The 22930-nt window shown below is 43.3% G+C and overlaps 1 protein-coding gene and 1 pseudogene across 1 annotated transcript; one reads left to right on the forward strand and one right to left on the reverse strand.

Moving 5' to 3' along the window:
• Positions 1-1518: 1518 nt before the first annotated feature.
• LOC146578175 (uncharacterized) lies at positions 1519-8095 on the forward strand. Its single transcript, XM_085267763.1, has 8 exons — positions 1519-1533; positions 1826-2003; positions 2127-2168; positions 2248-2514; positions 2595-2834; positions 2924-3145; positions 3308-3433; positions 5448-8095. The coding sequence occupies exons 1-8, from the start codon at positions 1519-1521 to the stop codon at positions 5483-5485; spliced, it is 1128 nt and encodes a 375-aa protein (XP_085123889.1). The 3' UTR covers positions 5486-8095.
• LOC146578176 (uncharacterized) lies at positions 8085-14393 on the reverse strand (annotated as a pseudogene).
• Between the last annotated feature and the right edge of the window lie 8537 nt (positions 14394-22930).

A 22930-nucleotide genomic window follows, 5' to 3' on the forward strand; every position in this document is an offset into this window, starting at 1 on the left:
AACTGACAGTGAATTATTTTAATCTTCTTCATTGTATTTGTTAGAAACATTTATTTTCCTTTAATTGGACTTTGGTTAAGTTCAATCCGATGTATTAACCGACCTTTGAGGTGAAGTGCAGCTGCGAAGAACGCTACGGCAGGCAATGAGGTGCGTTTAATGTCGCTCTGTTAATTTGAGCGTCCATAAATTGAATGTCTTATTTTTTCTTACTGTATTATTGCTAATTTATTGGAGAATTTGGCCATTTAATTAAGGTAGATTTTATGTTGTTGGTGTTAAAGATCTGGATGGATGTTTTATTTTATTCTGTGTTTCTATTTTTCAGTTTTACTTTTCAAGACTTGGTGAATTGCCTTTTTCTACTTTTTGTTTAGTTTTGTTAAAATTAGCAGCAGTGAGAAGTGTTGTTGTCGGTCTTGAATATATTTGATGTAGCCCATACTGTTAAGGTAAGTGTCATGTTTTTAGTTGTTAGTCTGATGAAGAATCTTTTATTTTTCTCCAAAAGTTGATTGTGTTTATCTGGACATAGTGTTTTTCAGGTCCAGCTGAATGCAGGTTTCCCCAGTCTTATACGTGTCAGGAGCATCAGCACAGCTGAAATGCATTTTTCCTAAGCACCGCGTCTCTGTGGCTTTTAAACCCCAAAACACGCTAAAACAAAAATGGGTCCACCCCAAGGATGGGGTCCCCCGGTGTAGTAACCTCGTTTCTTCGAACATCGACGTTCATTCAGGAAACCACAGCTGCTAGTTGCACTCACCACACGTTTTTCTAATCTGCCTATTATGTAGCCTTCACTTCCTTTAATAAGAGCAAGTTTTCCACTATAAACACAGAGTCTAACAAAAGACTGGAGACTGTTTTGGTCATTTCCCTCAGAGTTTGTATGTTTTGTTGTTTTTCTGGTGATGAGCTTCAAACAGCAGCAGATTGAGACTCAAATAGAACCTAATAAAATCAGTGAAGCTATTCATTGCTCATGTCATCCATCAGGGAGTTACTTGGAGGCTGTAGTTAGTGTGTTATGCAGTTATTGGGTTTTTGTGAGTTATACTAGTGAATGTCACAGGTGCTCCTGCTGTCAGACCTTGTGGTGTTCTCCTCTGTTTTATAGTGGACAGGACCTATTCTTTGGGAGTTGCATGAATACTTTGTGTGCCTTCTTATTTGATGCAACACACCTGATTGTTCTGTAAATAGTTTGAAATGATTGTGCAAAAAATCTGAGGCCTTTGCTGCATTTTGGGGTAAATAGCAACATTTTACTTTGTTGTTTGCATCATTTTTAAAAATGTATCATTTCTATTTGCATTTCAAGTTATGAAAGGTATTCATTAAACATGTTTATGTTTTAACTGTTTTCTACTCGGAGTATACAAGAGGTTGAAGATACTATTACATACGGAGAGAACTCCACACCGGGTGTAGGCTTGCATAACTAAGAAACTATTTGAGGCAATTTTGTGGAGTTTGAGGTTGGACTCGGCTGCACATGTGTGCTTAAGCCGATCGATGGCTGCAGCCTCTGTGGGAACTGAAATCAGCCCGTCATTGATGCAGAAGTGTCTCTCGACAAAGTGTCTTGTGTCTGCTCCAAAGTTCGTCTCGCCTTCCCGTGGTCTTCCTGCACTTTGTCACATGAGTAGAAGTAATCAACAACTTTTTATTCATTTTTATTCTTATGAGCACTAGAGAGAGAGAGAGGGGGGGGGGGGGGGGGCAGGTACACAGTCACTAAAGATGAATAGCACAGCATTTAGTTGAATAGACGTTAAAAGAGAAGGTGTTTCACCAGCTGTTGTCTGCACCCTTGACACAGGAGAACAGAAGACTTCACCACCAGGACCTCCCCACCAACTGGGTGTCACCAACTTTCTCACAACACCTAACTGTGACCTACACAGATAACCAGTGTGCAGCTTTGAAATATAACATCCAGAGTCTATGTGACAAATGGCTAAACAAGTGCCATCATAGCAGGGTGAAGGGTGAACATGGTAACATAGAAGATGCTCTCCCAGGCCTATTACTGCCTTCTGGTCATAATGTCCACTCTCTTTCAGTGACCTCTGACCTTTAATATCCTCTGACCTTCAGTGACCTCTGACCTCCTGTTTCAGGTGTGTGTGTGCTGCTGCTGTCTGCACTGACTGTTTGTGCAGGTGAGTAGATGAAGTGCACCATGGTCCAGAACAAACACTGAGTGTAAACACTGATAGAAACTGTCCGTCTGTCCTCCAGTCTCTCTGAGCGTCAGTCCAAACCTTCAGCAGTTCTTCACAGCAGCCTCAGTGTCTCTGACATGTGACGGTCAGCTGGGCTCTGATGGATGGACGGTGAAGAGGGACACAGGAAGTGGGACTGAGTCATGTGGAGCAGGGGGGCGGGGCTTCGGGAGGTTCAATGGTTCATCCTGTTTGTTTGATGAGTTCAAGCCAATCAGTGGAGTTTACTGGTGTGAAGGTGAAGCTGGAGAGAAGAGTGAAGAAGTCAACATCACTGTATCAGGTAATGAAGTCATTCATTTCATCAGACTAACAGCAGACTGTTATACCACCTCTACATCACTCTGTGGGTCTTTTCTTTAGATAAACATGTGATCCTGGAGATCCCTGCACTTCCTGTGAGGACAGGAAGTGATGTCACACTACGCTGTAAGAAGAAAACTGGTGGCACAGCTGCAGCTTATTTCTACTGTAATGGACGTCTTGTTAGACCTAAATCAGAGAAAAACATCACCATTAACGTGCAGCAGTCTGATGAAGGTCTCTACTGGTGTTCTACTGATGAGTTTGGATCATCTCCTCAGAGCTTTCTGAGGGTCAGAGGTCAGAACACTGACATCACTTCCTGTTTAAAGCCAATCTGCTGAGCTGATGATAAACTGACTGAACCAGCTTCCTCATCTCTCCTGCAGGTCCTTCAACCACAGCCTTGTTTACAACAACAAAAGAAGCAACAACAACCATAACGTCACTCACAAACACTCATATCTCCTCTTCTTCTACCCTTCTTTCTCCTCCCCCTTCTCCCTCTCCCCCCTCCTCCCTCATATTCCCAATTGTAGCTGCTATAGGTTCCCTGGTGCTATTGGTTCTGGTTCTGTTTGTACTTCATCTTCTGTGGAAGAAACGCACAGGTATGGCGTCTGTCTCAAATTTTCATCCAAAGTCATCATGTTGGACACATCAAGACAGCCTCCATCAGTGTTTCTATTTTTAGAACACTTAGAAAGTAGATTCAGACTAAAACTCCACAGACACAAATACTAGTATTCTTTCAGATCACTTCATCTTTGCAGGGAGATACCAGTCAGCTCCAGTAAATGATGTCACCTATGCTGAGGTCACCAGTAGAGCCTGGACCAATAAGACTCCAGCCAGCGAACCTGAAGTACTTTACTCCAGTCTGAGGACAAACACTGCAGGTACACATTCACCTGTGTTCTAGCGAGGGACATCAATGAGAGATAAACCCAAAAGTAGTTTTCATCGGGCTTGTAAAATGTGCTCAATGAAACAATGAGAATCTTCCTCTCACATTTATCAAACTAGTGTTTTGAAAGTGGGATTGACAGCAGGTGCAGTTCACTCTTTAGGTTCCTGTTTCCTCAGTAAAACCTGTCACTGGTTTCATAATTAAAGCTGTACTGTGGTTTCATTGGTCAGTTCAGTGTTTATAACATGAGTCAGCAGAGAGAGACGTGGCACTGAGACAGGAAATCCTGCAGCTTAAACAGATATGATCGGTGTTTGATGGGAGTCAATTCAGGTTTGTGTGTATGACACAGTGTAACAGGAGCTGTCGGCCTGAACTGAAGATTAAAAATAATCTGAGCGGATTTGGTTTGTTTTTAATCCAGATGTATCTTTTCAAAAATAAATCGGAGAAGCACACGTTGGACAGTTTAATAAAAATACTGTACAAACCAGCAAACCAGCAAAATTAGGAAAATAACAACCAGTACAAGGTGAGAATGTACTGCTCGCGTTCTGACTCTAATCTGAGGAGCAAAAACACATTTTAAGACATTATTTAAAGACAGGCAGCGAGTGGGCTGAACTAACAAGGGCAGGGTGATGCTTCCACAGTTTAGGCTACAGCTGAAAAAGCCCAGTCAGCTCTCACTTTGAGTCACGTTTTTGGGACTAGCAGGAGAAGCTAGTTCAGTGACCACATTATTTCTTTTATTGCCATGTAAATCTGAGGGTTATACACAGTAGTAGCAGTAATCAGATGTAAAAGCACATAAATAGTGAAGTCACCTGAGTCAGTAGTTCATATTTCCCGGAGTCGAGCGTTCATTCACCCACATCAAAACAGGTGCTGCTGGTGTGGTTAACTGCTGAGAGAAGCTCTCTGTGACGGAGCTTCTTTGTTGAGATCAGTGGGAAATGATCAAAGGTAAAACACATAAACCATGAAGTGTTTTATGTGTTTAAGATCAGTCTAGCAGCTATTTGAATGTTGTGGACTCTGTAGAGATAAACAGTGTCTGAGAGTAGAGAGAGTGCATGTCAGCAGATACCGGTGCTGAGATGCAGGACTGAACAAAGGAAGATGTAAAGTTACCACACAGCAAAAGATGTTCTTAACTTTGTTTCTTGTCTTCATCTCTTTGTGTGACTAGTGTTTAAAGTGAAACAAAATGAGTTCTTTTTCAGAGAGAGATTCATGAAGCCCCTCACAACGTCTTCATAAGAATTAAGATTTCTCTGCAGGATTATTATTAAATGAAAACAATATATATTTGAATTCAGTTCAGCAGGCAAACAGGGTTGATGGGAAATCCAAGTTCAGTGAGTTGTAAATAAAACCCGGATATTCAGTCACTCATTGGCATGTTCTTGTCTTGATGATGTCATCCCAAAAACACACATGACCAATGCTGACATCATCACTCAGACCCCTGAGAACACAGGTAGGGAGGCTGCACCTATATGACTCATGTCCCAGTGTTATTACATGCTGAACTATCGGGGCGACTGTGGTTCAGTGGATTGGGAAGCTCCTCTGTAACTGGAAGGTCGCCGGTTTGATCCCTCCTGCTCTCTCTCTGTCCTGGTGGTTGTGTCCTATGGCAAGACACTTCCCCTACCGCCTACTGGTGATGGCCAGAGGGGCCGATGGTGCGATATGGCAGCCTTGCTTCTGTCAGTCTGTCCCCGGGCAGCTGTGGCTACAACTGTAGCTGCCTCCACCAGTGTGTGAGAGTGACTGTGGAACTGTACTTTGGGTGCCTAGAAAAGTGTTATATAAATGCAATCCATCATTAACTTTTTTCTCTTTAAGCTTCAGTTTAAAAATTAGGTTTAAAATTTCATATATTTGTTACATACATATACATTTTAATTAGGTTTTAAAGTTGGTAGGACAATAAATGCCTCACCCTTCTCGTGACCTGCACCATGACTGCACACTCAACTGTCCCATTTTTACAGAAGCTAAAGGAACCACAGACACCACAGAAGAAGTGTAAACAGGAAGCTGAGGACAGACCTGCAGACTTCCTGTGGACAGTCTCACTCTGTCAGTCACCGTGGGAACATTTACAGGCAGTCATCAGCTTCCTCCTTTCTTCATTCACTCCCATTCATTCACACAGTGATGTCATTGTGGGAGCAAGTTCCTCCTGAGGAACCAGGATTGACGGGGAACTAAAGAAATCAACCTGCTGCTGGTTTGAGTCTGTGCAGCTTGAACTCTGACAAAGGTCTACTGCGAGGTGAAGAGTCGTCACTTTCAGGAGCTGCTTCCATCATTTCAAACTGATCAATACTCTGAACTTATGAACACTCATGTTTGACACAGTGTCCTGTGATGGTCCTCAGTCTTTGAGCTAGTTTTTGTGTTTGTTATGGACTATGTGTTTATTTGTTTCCTTGTTTCAGTGACCTTTGTTCTGGTTCTATATTGGTGTCTCTTGTGCTCAGGTTCCCTTATTTGTCAGAGTCGTCATTATTTATATTACTTATTCTCTATTTCTTGTTGTTCATGTTTATTTCCTTCGTGTCCAGTCTGTGCCAGCCTCTTCTCTGTGTTTTGTTATTCTTTCAGTCTCCCCGCTCACGTACCTGCGTTTGTCTGTTTTCTCTGTGTTCTGTCTCATTGTGTTTGTAATCCCATCCCTGTGTTTAGGTCCTCAGTCTCCCTCGTGCCTGTTTTGCTGTGTTCTTCTGTGAGTTCTATGTTTCCTTCGTAGTTTCCTGTTTATATTCTCTAATTTTCTTTCTTTGTTTTTCTTGTATTTTTATGTTTCTTTCTGAGTATCTTCTAACATTAATAACGCTGCCTCTTTTAGCCGACCCCTTTGTTTCCAAGTCCTGCATTTGGGTCTTGCCTCTGCCTGCCACACAGCTGTTCATGACAGGCACAGAAAACGATTTTGAGCCTAGAAGTAATAAATGCATGAACTTGTTTTTTCAGCATCACTCTGAGACAGGATATTTCTAATTTTAGAGATGTTGCTCAAATGGAAGAAAGCAGTCCTACATATTTGTTTAATATGTGCATTAAAGGACATGTCCTGGTTAAAAATGACTGGTTTCATCTCAAGGCTGGCCAGTTGGACAGGAAACAAAACAAGATGTTATTTACATATGAGCATCACACTTTACCTGAAATACACAAAGAATCTTTCTAATAATAGAAAACAGTTTCAAACCTGCAGGATTAAAGTGATGAAAGTTTGTGATTTAAATTTGTCTCATAAACGTCCAAAACCTGCTGAAGGTTCAGTTCAGTTAGTATCTGTAACATGACGACTGAACATGAAGGCAGACGACCTGTTTTCATCAAACAGGAAACCACAGCTGCTGTGTTTAGCATCGCTCCTGCTGATTGGGTCTGTTATGTAGACGATGTTTCCTCTATTAAGAACAAATTTTCCACTGTGTGGACAGAGTCGATAATCGTCCTGTGTCTCTCAGAGTTTCATTGTTTGGTTTTCAGTCTAAATGTTGCCATCAGTCACTGTCAGTTTGGGCACCGAACCTTAAACACGCATGTCAAAAATAAATCTACATTAGTAATGCATAAACAGCAAACCAGCAGGATCTCTCTGTGCACTGTGAACACTGACTGAGGCTCATGTGATGCAGTGGGTTGTCTTCTAAATGTGTCTTCTTGTCTGCATGCTGAAGTATTCTTAGGCAAGATACTGAACCCCAAATTTCTTCTGACGCCTCCATCCAAACGTGAGTGTTTGATAAGGGTGCTTAGAAAGCAGTGTGTGAATAGCTGAGTCTTGAGTGCTCAGCTGGATTAGAGCAGTAGCAGCAGTTCGTTTACACAAACAACCAGTTTACATGTATAAATGATGATCAGTGAACTGCCATCACTCGTGGTTGAAGCGTTTCTTATGTAGAGCCGGAAAATAAACCACAAGCTTGAACACTATTTTTACTGACCTTTATCTATGTAGCCTTCCTGTATTGAGCTTGGCAAGGACTAAATGTCATCTTTTCATTTCCAGTCAATTTTATTCATATAGCGACCAATCACAATAACAGTTACCTTTATATTGTAAGGTAGACCCTACAGAGAAAAACCGAACAATCATATGATCATCTGACCAGACCATATTTCACTGGCTTCTCTAAATGTTCAGCAAACTTTAAATGCTCTTCATCATGCTTTTTCTTCAGCAATGGCACCATGGATGGTGACCTACATGCCATGCCTTCTTGAAACAATTGTACCTGCTGATTCCAGGTTTTTCTGTAGCACCTTGGCTCTTCAACGACTCTTCTGATCATTATTATATATGGTGAAATGATGTTCTTTCCACCTCTGCATTAAGAACCCAACAGTGCTCACTAGAACCTCCAGTAGTTTAGAACCAATACCTTCAGTATGTTTTGCAACAATACGGTTGTGAAGGTTTTGAGACGGCTCACTGGTTTACCCATCATGAGATGTTTCTTTTGTGACACTTTGGTAATGACACAGATCTTTATAGGTCATCAGTTGGGACTGAACCTACTAATATTAATTTGTAATAACTGTCAGGATGGCTTTCAATTATTGATAAATTTCATTTGCCATGAATCATGATTTCCTATGTCTCATTGCACCTTCCTTTTGTTTTTCTCTGTTATTTCTCATTATCACACGTTAACCCCTGACCTGAACTTTCAAAGGTGAGTGATAAAACATTAATTGAATTACAATATTATCCAAAGAACAGAAGTAAACACAAAATGCAGTTTCTAAATAAATGTGTTTATTATTAAGGGGAAAAACCCAAACCTAGATGAACATGTCAGAAAAAGCTATTGCCCCTGAATTTAATAAATAACTGCAACCAAGCATTTGTAACAACCTGCAATAAATCTTTAACAGCACTGTGGAGGATTTTCAGCCCACTCACTGTTGCAGAATTGTTGTAATTTAGCCACATTGCTGGGTTTTCAAGCATGAACCACCTTTTTAAGGTCATGTCACAGCATATAAATCAGATTCAGGTAAGAACTTTGACTTATTTGGGTGTTTTGCATAATTATCCGGCTGCAGAAACCAAGTGCGCTTCAGGTCAGATGAGAACGGATGGCCAGATAGTCTCCTAAAGAATTGTTTCTTTAAGAGGGCCGAATTCATGGTTCCATTTAGGGAGGCAAGTCTTGCAGGTCCCGAGGCAGGAAAACAGCCTCAGACTATCAGACTATCACCACCATATTTTACTGTTGGTATGAGCTTCCTTTTCTGAAATGCAGTGTGTAATGACACACACTCATCAGTCCAGGGTTTTTTTCCCCAAAAGTCTTGGAACTCTGCCACGCAGGCTGGTGTGCTCCAGTCCCTTTCTTAAAGTGTAGTCATGAGAAAGGGACTTTGATTTTAACTTGAACTAAAAGCTGATCCTAAACTAAGCACAGATCAAACTGATTGATCAGCCATCAGAGGAGTCGGATCAATGGAGCTGCTTCTGTTCCTGATGTCCCCTGTTTGATCCTGGACCTGAACTCTCCCTGCAGAGACAAGACAGTCAGCCAGGGACAGACAACAAGAGACAAACTTATATTTTCATACTGACCTTTGACCTTTAGTAGCACTGTGGTCTCTCTTGAAATGCTTCTTTCTTTGCTGCAGACATTACAGATGTATTCTCCACTGTCTCTGTCTGTGGGGAGTTTCAGGGTCAGACTGAGGTCTCCAGTTTTCAGCAGGTCTTCATTCATCTTCGTTCGGTCTCTGTAATCCTGGTGCTGTTTGTGAGGCTGGTCAGAGCCGTTCTCATACATGTGAACCAACACTGATGGTACAGGGTCAATGCGTTTCCACACCACTGTAGCATCTCCAGGCAGGTTTTGTGTGGTTTTGAAGGGCAGCTGGACAGACTTCACCCCCTCCTCCACCTCCACCACACAGTCTGAGAGGACAACAAACACAACATGAGCTGTACAGACAGCAGTGAATCTAGAAAACACCTTATTAAGCTTCTTTATAGATGCTGCAGTCTGATATTTACATTTAATTATTGTTGTTGTCATTTTATAAACAAATACACTGTAAGAAATATTTCATAGGTATTTGCACTGACTCATCACTCTCAGCAGAACTGTTTTCTTTCTCTTGATCCCTTTCCCCTCAACTCTGCAGATGTACTTTCCAGTGTCTCTGTCTGTGGGGAGTTTCAGGGTCAGACTGAGGTCTCCAGTTTTCAGTGAGTCGTCTCTCATTTCGTTTCGCTCTCTGTAAAACTGGTCTCGTGCGTCAGGCTGGTCAGAGCCGGCGTGATATTTGTGAACAGTCATCGGTGGTTCAGGTTCATAGCGCCACCACTCCACTTCAGCATCTCCAGGCAGGTTTTCTGTGGTTGTGAAGGGCAGCTGGACAGACTCCGCCCCCTCCTCCACCTCCACCTGACAGACTGAGAGGACAACGAACACAACATGACACAGCAGCAGTTTTATTCAATGATTCCAAAGAGAACTTTAATATTCAATTTTAAGCTCAAACTATGATATTTGTCTTTGCTTGTGTTGATTTCCTAAAGATGAAATATACTACACTCATTTAATTCAGGATTAATCAATCAATCAAAGCTTTATTCGCCACATGCAGGTTGCCCTGCAGTGAAATGGGACCCCCCCCTCGACCTTACACACACAACACAGACATCACATGAGGATACAAGTCAGAGATCGGTAGCATTACAGAAAAACACTGAAATATACACTACAATGGGAAAGTACAAGAGGAAAAAAAGAGACCTCTACTCATGCTGTGCTTCCATGGTAGGACAGCACGAGAACAGGAGACAAAAAAACTCCTCTGCACAAAAAGCACATAAATGTCCACAGCACAAGACATGACAACCCACAGGATTGGGTTGTCATGTCGCCCGAGTGTCCCCTCTCCTCACTCCCTTATCTTCCCTGGGAAGATAAGGGAGTGAGGAGAAAAGGGAGAAAAGAGGGAGAAAAGAGGAGAAAAAGTGCGACCGCCTTCGCTGAGAGCAAGCCAAGTACAATAATAATTCAATAATGTATTTTATTGGTTGTTCTTCATTTCTTTTGAATTGTTGCCTTCAGTCCACTTTAGTAGGATTTGAGTGGGACTGCTCACAAAGAAAGAACGAGTCTCTAATTTTTTATGGTAGTTTGATTTTAATAAAGGGAGACAAATTATCACCTCGCCTCTGTCGGTGCGCCCCAGGGTGGCTGTGGCTACACTGTAGCTGCCATCACCAGTGTGTGACTGTGTGTGTGAATGGGTGGATGACTGAGTGTAATGTAAAGCGGGTCCTTAGGGACTGAGTAAAGCGCTATATAAATACAGGCCATTTACCATTTATTAACAAAAAATCCAAAAAAGAAAGATTACATAAAAAGTGTAAATTCATCTGTATGTCATTGAATGAAACACATATTTGGACCCTTAAACTTACCCAAAACTACAATCTGTGTGTTCATGTAACACACAGATTGTGATCAATCAAATCAATGAAGTACAGATACTCCTGATCTCAACTCATTTTGTGTATAAAGTATCTATTGTATTGTATCAGTACAATCTATTTTGGTAACTAGTTACAAGAAAGTGGAGCATATAATGACAAGATGAAAGTAATGACTTTATTGGATCTTACACCAGTTTACCCAGAGCACTTCACTGTGGGATGCTAATCATACAAGGTCTTAAATGATCAGGCCCCATCTTATCTTAATGACCTTGTAGTACCATATCACCCTATTAGAGCACTTCGCTCTCGCTCTGCAGGCCTACTTGTTGTTCCTAGAGTATTTAAAAGTAGAATGGGAGGGAGAGTCTTCAGTTTTCAGGCCCCTCTTCTGTGGAACCAGCTTCCAGTTTGGATTCAGGAGACAGACACTATCTCTACTTTTAAGATTAGGCTTCAAACTTTCCTTTTTGCTAAAGCACATAGTTAGGGCTGGACCGGGTGACCCTGAATCCTCCCTTAGTTATGCTGCAATAGGTGTAGGCTGCCGGGGAGTCCCTAGAGTGTGACCAATTAGGTCCTAGAACTGAAGAAGCTTCTCGGATGAGAGGTGAAACGTCTTCAAGCAACTTAAAGAAGTCCAGACGGTTTTCCTTTCCACACTCCTTAGACTACGATGACCTGGATCACTGAGAAGCTTCACAGACAAGATCCAAACTACAACTCACATTTGATAAATGTCATCATTAATTCCACTTTTAAAAAGAACCTCTGCAACTTTGCTCTGCTTTACTTCAGCAGCATCAGGTAATGTTCATATGTCGATTCATGGTTTTCTACAGTTTTTGATCTACTGTAGAATATTTTTATGGTTATCTGCTATAAAACGCCAGACCAGGAAAATCTCCTTCATGTTTTTCTGAGTTTTATCCTCAGTTACTTTCACACAAAGACATCTGCTGTGATGCTCACAATTATGATGAAGTCTCACATGTATCAGTACTGATAAATGATCAGAATTATAATATTTCTGACTGTCTGAGGCTAAATTGAATCAAATCGGGACCTCGTGAATCGGAATCAAAGGGATTATAGAAATCAGTGATGATACCCAGCCCTAGTGAGCAGCCTGGGCCTGACAGAGTGGATGTAGGTGTGGGTAATAAGGAAAGATGAAAAGAACTACTGATAACTTTTTGTTAAGTTAAAGTCTGATCCGTCTGAAGTTCATAGCCAGCTCTGACACGGAGCCATCGATCTCTGAATGCTGTAAAAGCAGCAGTGTATCCAGGAAACACATTATACGTGATAAATGCCGAGTGTCCCCTCTCCCCACTGCCTTTCAGCAGCATGCAACAGCAAACAGGTCGTCAGAGGAGCCGAGATGATGATTGTGTTGATTGTGGTTGTGATGATGTGTTAATACACCTCTCTGAATGTAATAATTAGTCATTAATAACCTCTGCCTCTCTACCACAGCACGTGTGTTTATCAGCCATCGTTTTGTTGGAATGGGTCAGAAATGGCCGCCCCAGTCCTGGTTCTGACGGAGGTTTCTTCCTGTTAAAACTGAGTTTTTCCTCCCACTATCACCAAAGCACTTACCCATAGTGGGCTCATATGATTGTTGGGTTTTTCTCTGTTTTCTCTGTATTATTGAAGGAACTACCTTATAATATAAAGTGCCTTGACGCAGTTGTTGTTGTGATTTGGTGCTGTATAAATAACTGACTTAAATTCATTTCTGACCTTTGACTCGAAGCCTCACTTCTCTCTTCAGCAGGATGTTTCCCTCGCTGCTGTAGGCGGTGCAGGTGTAGACTTCGTTGTCTCTGTCTGTGGGGTATCTCAGGGTCAGACTGAGGTCTCCAGTTTTCAGCAGGTCTTCATTCATCTTCGTTCGGTCTCTGTAAAAGTGGTCTTGTTCTTCAGGCTGGTCAGAGCCGTTCTCATTCACGTGGACCTTTGTGGTCCGGATGTAAATGCAGGTCCACTCCACTTTACTGTCTTTAAGCAGGTGAAGTTTGGTTTTGCAGGGCAGCTGCACAGACTCGACCCCCTGCTCCACCTCCACCAGGGGGACTGAAAGGAGAAAAAATACCACAATGAGCTGAACACAGCATCATCAGCACTGAGAACATTTTGTTTGGATGAAGTGAAACATCTGCACTGAAAACATGTTTGACTGGCTGCAGCCTGGGATTTGTCCTGTTGCTCCTCTGTGCAGACACTGTGTTATCTTTGGTGTCCTAAATCAATTATGGGAAGAAATTTATCATCTGTCTTTATCTTCACTTCCTACACCCAAACTGGAAACGTTAATAGACCATCATGTGAGCTTGCCTACTTAATATTTCCTTTGAATTTTCTCTCTACATGTAGATTATTATGAACTTTTGTTAAATAAGCTATTATTCTGGGCTATGCAGGCCCAGACAAAGCGTGCAGCATTTTAATGAGGTTGTTTAATGTGGAATAGAAGAAATAGAAGAAGCTCGTGTGAGTTTCCTTAAGAAAACATCTGATCCTCAAAATCCTGGTGCTTTCAGGCTGACATTGACTCAAAAACATTATCATTATAATATTTTCATTCTAAATCATTTCATAAATTTCTCTGAAACTCCTCAATTTCTCGGACTTGTGTCACATCTTCAGTTTGAGCTGAAAAACCTAACTTAATAGATCTTACTGTAGCTCACTCATCAAGTCCTGTTCACCTCAGGGACAGATTATCAGTGTGGTCACCAAGCTCTTTAATTCATGACTCACATCTTCATCTTCTGTCTACAGCACTCACCTCTGACGTAGAGCTTCACTTGTTTCTTCTTTAGGATGTTTCCCCCCTGTAGACGGTGCAGGTGTAGGTGAGTGCGTCTCTGTTTGTCGGGTATTTCAGAGTCAGGCTGAGGTCCACAGCTATCCGCAGGTTTTTCCTCATCATTGTTCGATTTCTGTAAAACCAGTGCTGTTTTTCAAGGTGGTCAGAACCGTTTTTAAACACGTGCACTATCCTGTTGGAGCTGTCAGTCCACTCTACAGTTACATCTTCATGTCCGTGACCTGTGGTTATAAAGGGCAGCTGAACAGACTCCACCCCCGAATCCACATCCACCTGTGGGACTGTGAAGTAAGAAAAACAAATAATGATTTGTGCGCGCAGTCTGTCAAAGCCCCCATGTTTGACATGTAAAGTGTGTGAGGGGAGCCTGTTCTGCAAAATGCGCTGGAGGATTCCTTAAGAACATGAAACATGGGGAAACACTGGTTTGTGTTTTATTGAAAGAAAGGAGACAATTAAAACAACCTATTAACATAACTAATAGATTAAGAAGAAGAAAAAACACTACAAGTCAAGTAAAACAAATCTGAGGTTTAGGGATGATTCAGATTATTCACAATGCAAACACATCACACACACAACATACCTTCCTTAAAATAGCCTCTGAAGTGAACTCCAACACCCACGATGACAGCTGCAACTACAGCCAGGACACCCAGAGCCACTGGGACACTGATGGGAACTTATAGCACAATGAAAACATGAACATTACATGATGTTAACATAAAATGATTAACACTCTGTGACACTACATGTGATTTTGAATCTCTTTGCACTGACCTCCACCTTTGACCCGCTGAACCTGCAGTTCCACTCTTGACTGACCCAGTTCTACTCCAAACTTACGGATGGTGCAGGTGTAGCTGCCGCTGTCAGACAGCTGAAGCTTTTTCAGAGTGAGACTGAGGTCTCCGGTTTCCAGAGCGTCGGGATTCATGGATGTTCGGCTGCTGAACTGCTCATTTATATTGCAAAACACCAGCACTCTGAGAAGATGCAGCAGCAGATCTCAGAGAATGACTCGGCCTCTGTGTGGAAAGGTTTTAGGAATATCACCAACTACAAGCCTAAAACCCCCCACTCCACTGATGACTTGCTCTTGGCCAACACCCTTAACGACTTCTATTGCCGTTTTGACGAGTCATCAGGCAGCCTTCACACCTCCAACGGCCCCAACAATAGAGGCACTTTGGACACTCATTCCCCCACCTCTCCCCCCTCCATAGAGCCATCACCACATTCAAACACTTCACCTACAACACCCCCCTCCTCACCCCACACAAAAGAGGATTTCACACCACCTCCTCCCACCACAACTCTTCATATTCATGAAGCAGATGTGAGGAAGCAGTTTAAGAATCTGAATGCTCGGAAAGCTCCCGGCCCAGACGGCGTGTCTCCTGCCACCCTCAGACACTGTGCAAACGAGCTGGCCCCAGTGTTTTCTGGCATCTTCAACTCCTCACTGCAGGCATGTCATGTGCCTGCCTGCTTCAAGTCCTCTACCATAATCCCTGTCCCCAAGAAACCTAGGATCACTGGACTAAATGACTACAGACCCGTGGCTCTGACATCTGTGGTCATGAAATCATTTGAGCGCCTGGTTCTCTCCTATCTCAAGACCCTCACGGCCTCCTGGACCCCCTGCAGTTTGCATATAGAGCCAACAGGTCTGTAGATGACGCCATCAACATGGCCCTACACTTCATCCTGCAGCATCTGGACTCCCCAGGAACCTACGCCAGGATCCTGTTTGTGGACTTCAGCTCTGCCTTTAACACCATCCTTCCAGACCATCTCCAAGGCAAGCTTTCCCAGATGAATGTGCCTGATCCCATCTGCCGGTGGATCACTGACTTCCTGACGGACAGGAAGCAGCATGTGAGGCTGGGAAAGAATGTCTCGGACTCCCGGACCATCAGCACCGGCTCCCCTCAGGGCTGTGTTCTTTCTCCTCTGCTCTTCTCCCTGTACACCAACTGCTGCACCTCCACCCACCAGTCTGTCAAGCTAATCAAGTTTGCAGATGACACCACTGTTATTGGACTCATCTCGGACGGGGATGAGTCTGCCTACAGGAGGGAGGTTGAACGTCTGGTGTCCTGGTGCAGCCACAACAACCTGGTGCTGAATGCCCAGAAGACAGTGGAGATTATTGTGGACTTCAGGAAGCACACAGCCCCACTCCCCCCCATCATCCTGACTGACACCCCCATCACCTCTGTGGACTCATTCCGCTTCCTGGGTACCACCATCACCCAGGACCTGAAGTGGGAGCCCACCATCACCTCCGTCATTAAGAAAGCCCAGCAGAGGATGTACTTTCTGAGGCAGCTGAAGAAATTCAACCTGCCAACACGGACGATGATGCAGTTCTACACTGCAATCATTGAGTCCATCCTCACCTCCTCCATCACCGTGTGGTACGCTGGAGCCACTATCAGGGACAAACAGAGACTGCAGCGTGTTGTGCGCTCTGCTGAGAAGGTGATTGGCTGCAGACTCCCATCTCTGCAGGACCTGTACACCTCCAGGACACTGGGGCGTGCAGCTCAGATCACAGCTGACCCTTCTCACCCTGGACACAGTCTGTTTGACCTGCTCCCCTCAGGCAGGAGGCTCCGGTCCATTCGCACCAGAACCTCTCGCCATAAGAACAGTTTCTTCCCCTCTGCTGTTGGACACATGAACAATAACCGTATGACTGTTCCCACCACTAACACATGACCCTACGCTGTGTTCACTGCATCATTCCATGTTTGGCACTGATCACCACCTGCACTCATGTATATATCATGTATATATGATATATATACATGATTGTGGGGCGACCGTGGCTCAGGGGGTTGGGAAGCGTATCTGTAACCGGAAGGTCGCCGGTTCGATCCCCGGGCTCTCTGTCCTGGTCGTTGTGTCCTTGGGCAAGACACTTTACCCTACCGCCTACTGGTGTTGGCCAGAGGAGCCGATGGCGCGATATGGCAGCCTCGCTTCTGTCAGTCTGCCCCAGGGCAGCTGTGGCTACAACCGTAGATTGCCTCCACCAGTGTGTGAATGTGAGAGTGAATGAATAGTGGTATTGTAAAGCGCTTTGGGTGCCTTGAAAAGCGCTATATAAATCCAATCCATTATTATTATTATATCTATCTACTTAGCACTTTTAATTCTTACTCTTATTTTTATTTTCATGTCTATTTAAACGTAATTTATAACACTATGTTTGCACTGAAGCACCGCAGCAATTTCCTAATGTTGTAAACCTGCTCAACATTTGGCAATAAAACCCTTTCTGATTTTGATTCTGATTCTGATTTTGGTTCTGGAGGTCATCGCCTTCTCGTCGACGCAGGTGCACTGTGGAGGGATTGAGGTCATAGCGACTCCACACAGCTGTGGATTCTTTTTCTTCAAAAGTGGGAAACTCACAGGGCAGGAGAACAAACTCCGCCCCCTCTAGTACCTCCACACCTGAGGCACACTGGGAAACTGAGGAGACAGACATAGACAAAGACCTTATTGATCCCACATAAAAATAGAAAAAATAAACAATAAAAAGATTCTGTGCAACTATATGCAGAAAAATAACACAAGATGTTTTATGTGCACATAAAGTGCAGGCAGTGATAGTTATACACACATATTTCTAAACAGTGTTCATCCTGTTTATAATGTTACAGCCTGGCTTCTGTCGGGATGAAGGACCTGTGATAGCGCTCCGTCCACAGTCTCCGTCCACAGTCTCCGTCCACAGTCTCCATCCACAGTCTCCATCCACTGTCTCCATCCACAGTCTCCATCCACAGTCTCATGCAGGGATGAGAGATGTTGTGCATAATAGCCCACCCACCTCCTTTATGGGGTCTAGGGGACTGTCCAGGACAGAGCTGGCCTTCTTCACCAGGCTATTTAGCCGTTACCTGCCCCTCTCTCTGCTGCCGCCTCCACAGCAGAGCTCTGGATAAAAGATTGCAGACATCCTCAGTAATGTCCTGCAGACTTCAGCCTGTCAGCACAGTCGACTTTGGTCCTGGTGCCGAGTTTGAGTGTTTTCTGAGCAGTCCAGGTTATCGTTAAGGTGAAGACCCAGCAGCTTGTACGTGGTGACCACCTCCATGCCCAAACTTTGGATGAGGTGTGGTTTGCTCGGGAGGTTGACCACCACCTGCTCCGTCTGATCATTTGCCTCAGATGCACATCCAAGGATGGCTGTATCAACGGATTCAGTTTATCTGCCCACCAGTGACAGATGTGGATTCTACATGCTCAAAGACTATTTCCAAGACGTTTCTCCTGTCTATAATAATGCCGTGTGTGTGTGTGTTTACCTTTGCTGTTTTTATATTTTGTCTGTCATCTCTCCCCCTTGCCTGTGATATTTTACCCACTGACTGTCTTACTGTTCAGAACTCTGGCCTGGATTACAGCTGGACTTCAGTTTCAGTGTGTTTGTGTTTGAGTCCCGTCATTGTTTTAAAAGAAATGAGAGGACTACAGTTCACTTTTTTCTCATTTACATACTTCTTATGGTAAAAGTCTGGTGCAAACATACACTTGGTCCTAAAACAAAAAACAATTCTCTCTTTTGGCTTTAACTATGTGAGAATAACCTGCGGCATTTGAGAACTTATCTTCCAGATCAACATGCACAAACCTGTCTGACTGTTTCTGTAAGCAAAACCAGTGTGTGTGTGCTTGTGTAAATATGTGTGTGTGTGTGTCATAAGTTTAAAAGAAACTTTGCTCTTGAGTTCCTACTACCAGTTTGTGACAGGAAGCCAGCAAGTGAAATTAAAATGGGGGTAATGTGCTCAGACCTTTTTGTTCCAGTTAAAAGATGCGCTTCATAACCTGCAGACGCCTAACAGATGCATCACTAACCCCACTATAAAGTGCGTTACAATAATGGAGTCTAGAAAATTCCCACATGTGGGACTAATAAAGGTACATCTTATCTCATCTCTTATCTTAGATGTAACAAAGACATGGATTACTGTCTCAAAAAGCTGCTCTGATAAGATGGGCTTTATTTTTGCCAGTTGTCTCAAATGAAAAAAAGACAGATTTTACAACAGCTCTGACCTGGTTTTCAACTTCATCATCTGCCTCCATTTAAATTCCCAGGCTAGTGGTGATTGGTTTAACAAACTGTGCCAGCAAACCAGGATCCATAGTAGTGGTCTCAGAAGTGCCACCAAAAACCATCACTTCTGTTTTCTGCTCATTAAAATGTGAAAAGTTCAAAGCCACCCAGGCCCTTATTTCATCAAGACATCTGAGCAGAGGGCCTACTGAGAAACCATTTATCTTTTAAGTGGGAAACAAATCATGGGATTTCTTTCTACTGTTTTGCCGATGACTCCCAGTTTCCTGAAAATATACTCGGGTGGTATCAGATATAAGGAGAAAAGAAGCGGGCCTAAAACTGAACCCTGTGGAACCCCACATTGAAAAGAAGCAGCAGAGGATACAAGCTCACCAAGTTTCACAGAGAAAGTTTGGTCTGCCAATTAGGATCTGAACCACTGCAGTGCAGTACTCCTAACACCCACCACCTGCTCTAAACTGCAAATTAAAATCTTATGATCCACTGTATCAAAGGCAGCTGTTAAATCTAAAAGCACGATCATAACACAGTCATGTGATGCAGTTCCTAAAAAAAATTATTAAAAACTCTTAAAAGGGCAGATTCTGTACTATGCAAAGCTTTAAAACCAGATTGAAAAACTTCCGAAATACAACATTCTTCTAAAAATGGATATTCATGGCTTGTAAACTACCTTTTCAAGAATCTTTGAGATAAAACTCAATTTGGAAATAGGTCTGTAATTTGCAGTCATTTCAGGATGTGAATTCCAGTAATACTGTAATATTTGCTGACACCTGAAGTTCATCCTTCTTCCGTTTACGTTCAGCTCTCTACACTTTCTTCTGGCTTCACAGGTGCCTTCATTCAGCCATGGTTCAGATATGGCTTTTACTTATCTAAGATTAAGGAATCCCAACAGCCACTTCATAAATGTATGGCACAGCATAGAAGAGCCACCTCCACAGGACAAGACTCAGCAGTCCATCTGCATCTAAAGGACAAAGGTCACTCTTTTGAGGATGCCAAAGTTCACAAGCCATCTATGTCCACTGTGAGCGACCATCTTTGAACAGAGGCGGTGGTTTACGACACCAACTATCTGCCATCTATAATCCAGTTTTGAGATCCTTCCCAGACGCCTTAACGCCCACTCACACCCTGGGCCATCTGACCTCAGGAAATCACATGATAGGGTGGCGTTAGGTTTTACAATGAACTCACCCAAAAACCTTGGCTGATTGTGACCCACACCCGTTTTCACACCATTGTCCCTCTTGGGGGGGACACTCCCACAGGGCTTAAATCTGGGATTTTCCACGGTTCGACCCTAGAACTGAAGAAGCTTCTCGGATGAAACGTCTTCAAGAAACAGCTGTGAGGACAGAGCAACTCCTTGGTAAATAATGCACTTGATGGTGACTTATGAAGGTCCTTGCAGTCCAGTTGATCTTGCGCACTTCCAGGATCCCTGTGTGAGGCTCAGAGTCATAGGCTTTCTTGTAGTAAATGCAGGTGGTGCAGATGTTGGTCAGTGTAGTTTTCCTTTGTGTGCCCCACTCACATATTAATCCTTATTCCTCTTTGTTGCTATGCCTAACAGGAACTTGAAGTACCGAGGTATTCGGGTGAGACCACTTGCTTCTTGGGATCCTTTGGCATCAGGGCTGTCTCCGGCCTCCACTACATAGCACTGAGACGGCACTTTTAAGGATTTTTAACGCTATTCATTTAACTCTGGACTCTGGCAGCCCTGCTGCCCTTTTATTGTTGGACTTGTCAGCAGCTTTTGACACGGTCGACCATGACATCCTGTTATCACGGCTAGAATTTCATGCTGGCCTAAAAGGATCTGCCTTACAGTGGTTTCGGTCCTATCTGTCAGAAAGGTTTTTTTATGTCAGTATGGGCCCCCACAACTCCAAAATAGCCCCTCTTAAATACGGTGTACCTCAAGGCTCTATTTTGGGTCCTGCTCTGTTCGTACTCTATTTGCTGCCATTGGGCTCCATCTTCTCGCGGTACAGCATTTCATTTCATTGTTTTGCTGATGATTTGCAGATTTATCTACCTTTAAAAGCAGGGTCAGACCATCCCCAGCTCTTATTACGCTGCCTTGATGATGTCAAACAGTGGTTGTCATTAAATGTTTTAAAGCTAAATGAAAATAAAACTGAGGTTGTCATTTTTGGCAACTTTAATCATATCGACAGCACTCTGGGCTACTTTCCTCGTATTGTAAAACACATGTAAAAAACCTCGGTGTCTATATTGATGGTTCTTTTAAATTGAATAAGCAGGTGAGTGCAGTAGTTCAGTCCTGTTTTTTTTTTAGTTAAGACAGCTAGCCAAGGTAAAGCCATACCTTCCGGCTAACGTCTTTGAGCGTGTTATTCACCTTTTTCTTACTTGCAGATTGGACTACTGCAATTCATTTTATTATGTTCTAGATCAGGCCATCATCCATCATCTTCAGATGGTTCAAAATGCAGCTGCTCGCCTACTAACTGGTACCAAACGGAGAGAGCATATAACCCCACTTTTAACTTCTTTACACTGGCTTCCTGTCTCCTACCGGATCCAATTTAAACTTTTACTTTTTGTTTTTCAGTCACTTAACGCCCGAGCCCCTCCTTACCTGTCTGAGCTCCTCTCTGCCTATGCTCCAGGAAAAACCACGAGGTCTAGCTCAAAACTAATGCTGTCCATCCCACGGACTAACCTCAAATCCCGTGCTGATAGATCCTTCTCTGTGGCAGGTCCCAGACTCTGGAATAGTCTCCCCTTAAATATTAGATCTGCACAAACACTTGAGCAATTTAAATCTTTACTAAAGACACATTTCTATGCCCTGGCTTTTAACACACTATGACCCAAACATTTTGGTCTTATTTGAATTAGTTTAGTTATTGTTTTAATTCTTTTACTGTCCTATTATTGTTTTTTATTGTTATTATTGTATTACATTGTTGCTTTTCAATAACATTTTTATATTGTTAAGCACTTTGTGCAGCATCGGCTGTTTGAAATGTGCTATATAAATAAATTTGACCTTGACCTTGACCTTAAGTTAGGAGCCAAAAAGGGTGTAGTTTGTGTGTGTGAGCACCCGTGTGTACACCTGTGAGCATGGACGCGCTTGTTTTTAAAAGGTTCCTTCATGTAATGATCTGCTAGGGAGTGTGGGGGGGCCACAGCCCCGTCCTCCAGGGCATGAAGCAGGTATGGAGGAGATCAAAACTCCAGACATCCAGAGGCCCCCAGAACACAAGAGACCAAGGAAGACCAACAGAGGGGCAGCCGCGCCACTGTTCCAGAAAGAGCTGAGGAGAGTCCCAGATGAGGGCTCACTCAGCAGCCGCGGAGCAGAAGCCAGGGGGAGTTGCAGTGACGTGCCCGTGAGCTCCGCCGGCAGCCAGCTGTGCCTGAGTGACCGAGCCCCAGGCCGAGAGGCCGAGGGCACCCCACCCCCGAAGTGGCCCGAGCGAGCCCCAGGCTCCAGGCCCCGATAAGCACCCACCAAGGAGTGAGCCGGCGTGTACCTGGACGCCCATCCCCAGACACAAAGAACCACCAACGCACTGATGTCTGAGGGAGTCCGCCACCGGATATGAACTTTTTTCAAGACAGTGAATCTTGAAACCAGAGAAAAAATAGAGAGTTTTAACTTGTTCCATTGGCAGATTTTTTTCACTTATTTCAAGCTAAAATATTTATTAGAATTCAAATTTAGACAGAAACAAAGTGAATAATATTATTTTATTATCACGTTGATGCAGCACATGGTTCAGTTAGCTTTGTATAAACACGTGTTAGAAATGTTCTTCAATCAGCTCTTTTTACTCTCATTTCACAGCCAGTACTTTTTACTTTTACTTGAGTAAAGAAGTTGAAACAGTACTTGGAGTATTTTTAACAGTAGTACTTCTACTTCAGTACACACTGTGTGTACTTTTACCACCTGTGTCTGAGACCTCCTTCAGGGTCCACCTGAAGCTCTCAGTCTGCTGTGGAAAAAGGAAATCCAGGTGAGTTTCTCCTGATCACCTGAGGCCGTCATTACTGTGTGAACTTTACCCACACACCACTCCTCACTCCT

Source organism: Mchenga conophoros, linkage group LG3 (genome assembly GCF_057382185.1).
Source record: "Mchenga conophoros isolate Kocher_MC1m ecotype Shallow Benthic linkage group LG3, M_conophoros_male_GT1.1, whole genome shotgun sequence".
NCBI lineage: Eukaryota > Metazoa > Chordata > Actinopteri > Cichliformes > Cichlidae > Mchenga > Mchenga conophoros.

Coding starts and splice junctions, on each gene's coding strand:
- LOC146578175 (XM_085267763.1), top strand. Junction 2,515..2,594: donor AGTCAACATCACTGTATCAG/GTAATGAAGTCA, acceptor TCTTTTCTTTAG/ATAAACATGTGATCCTGGAG. Junction 3,146..3,307: donor TCTGTGGAAGAAACGCACAG/GTATGGCGTCTG, acceptor TCATCTTTGCAG/GGAGATACCAGTCAGCTCCA.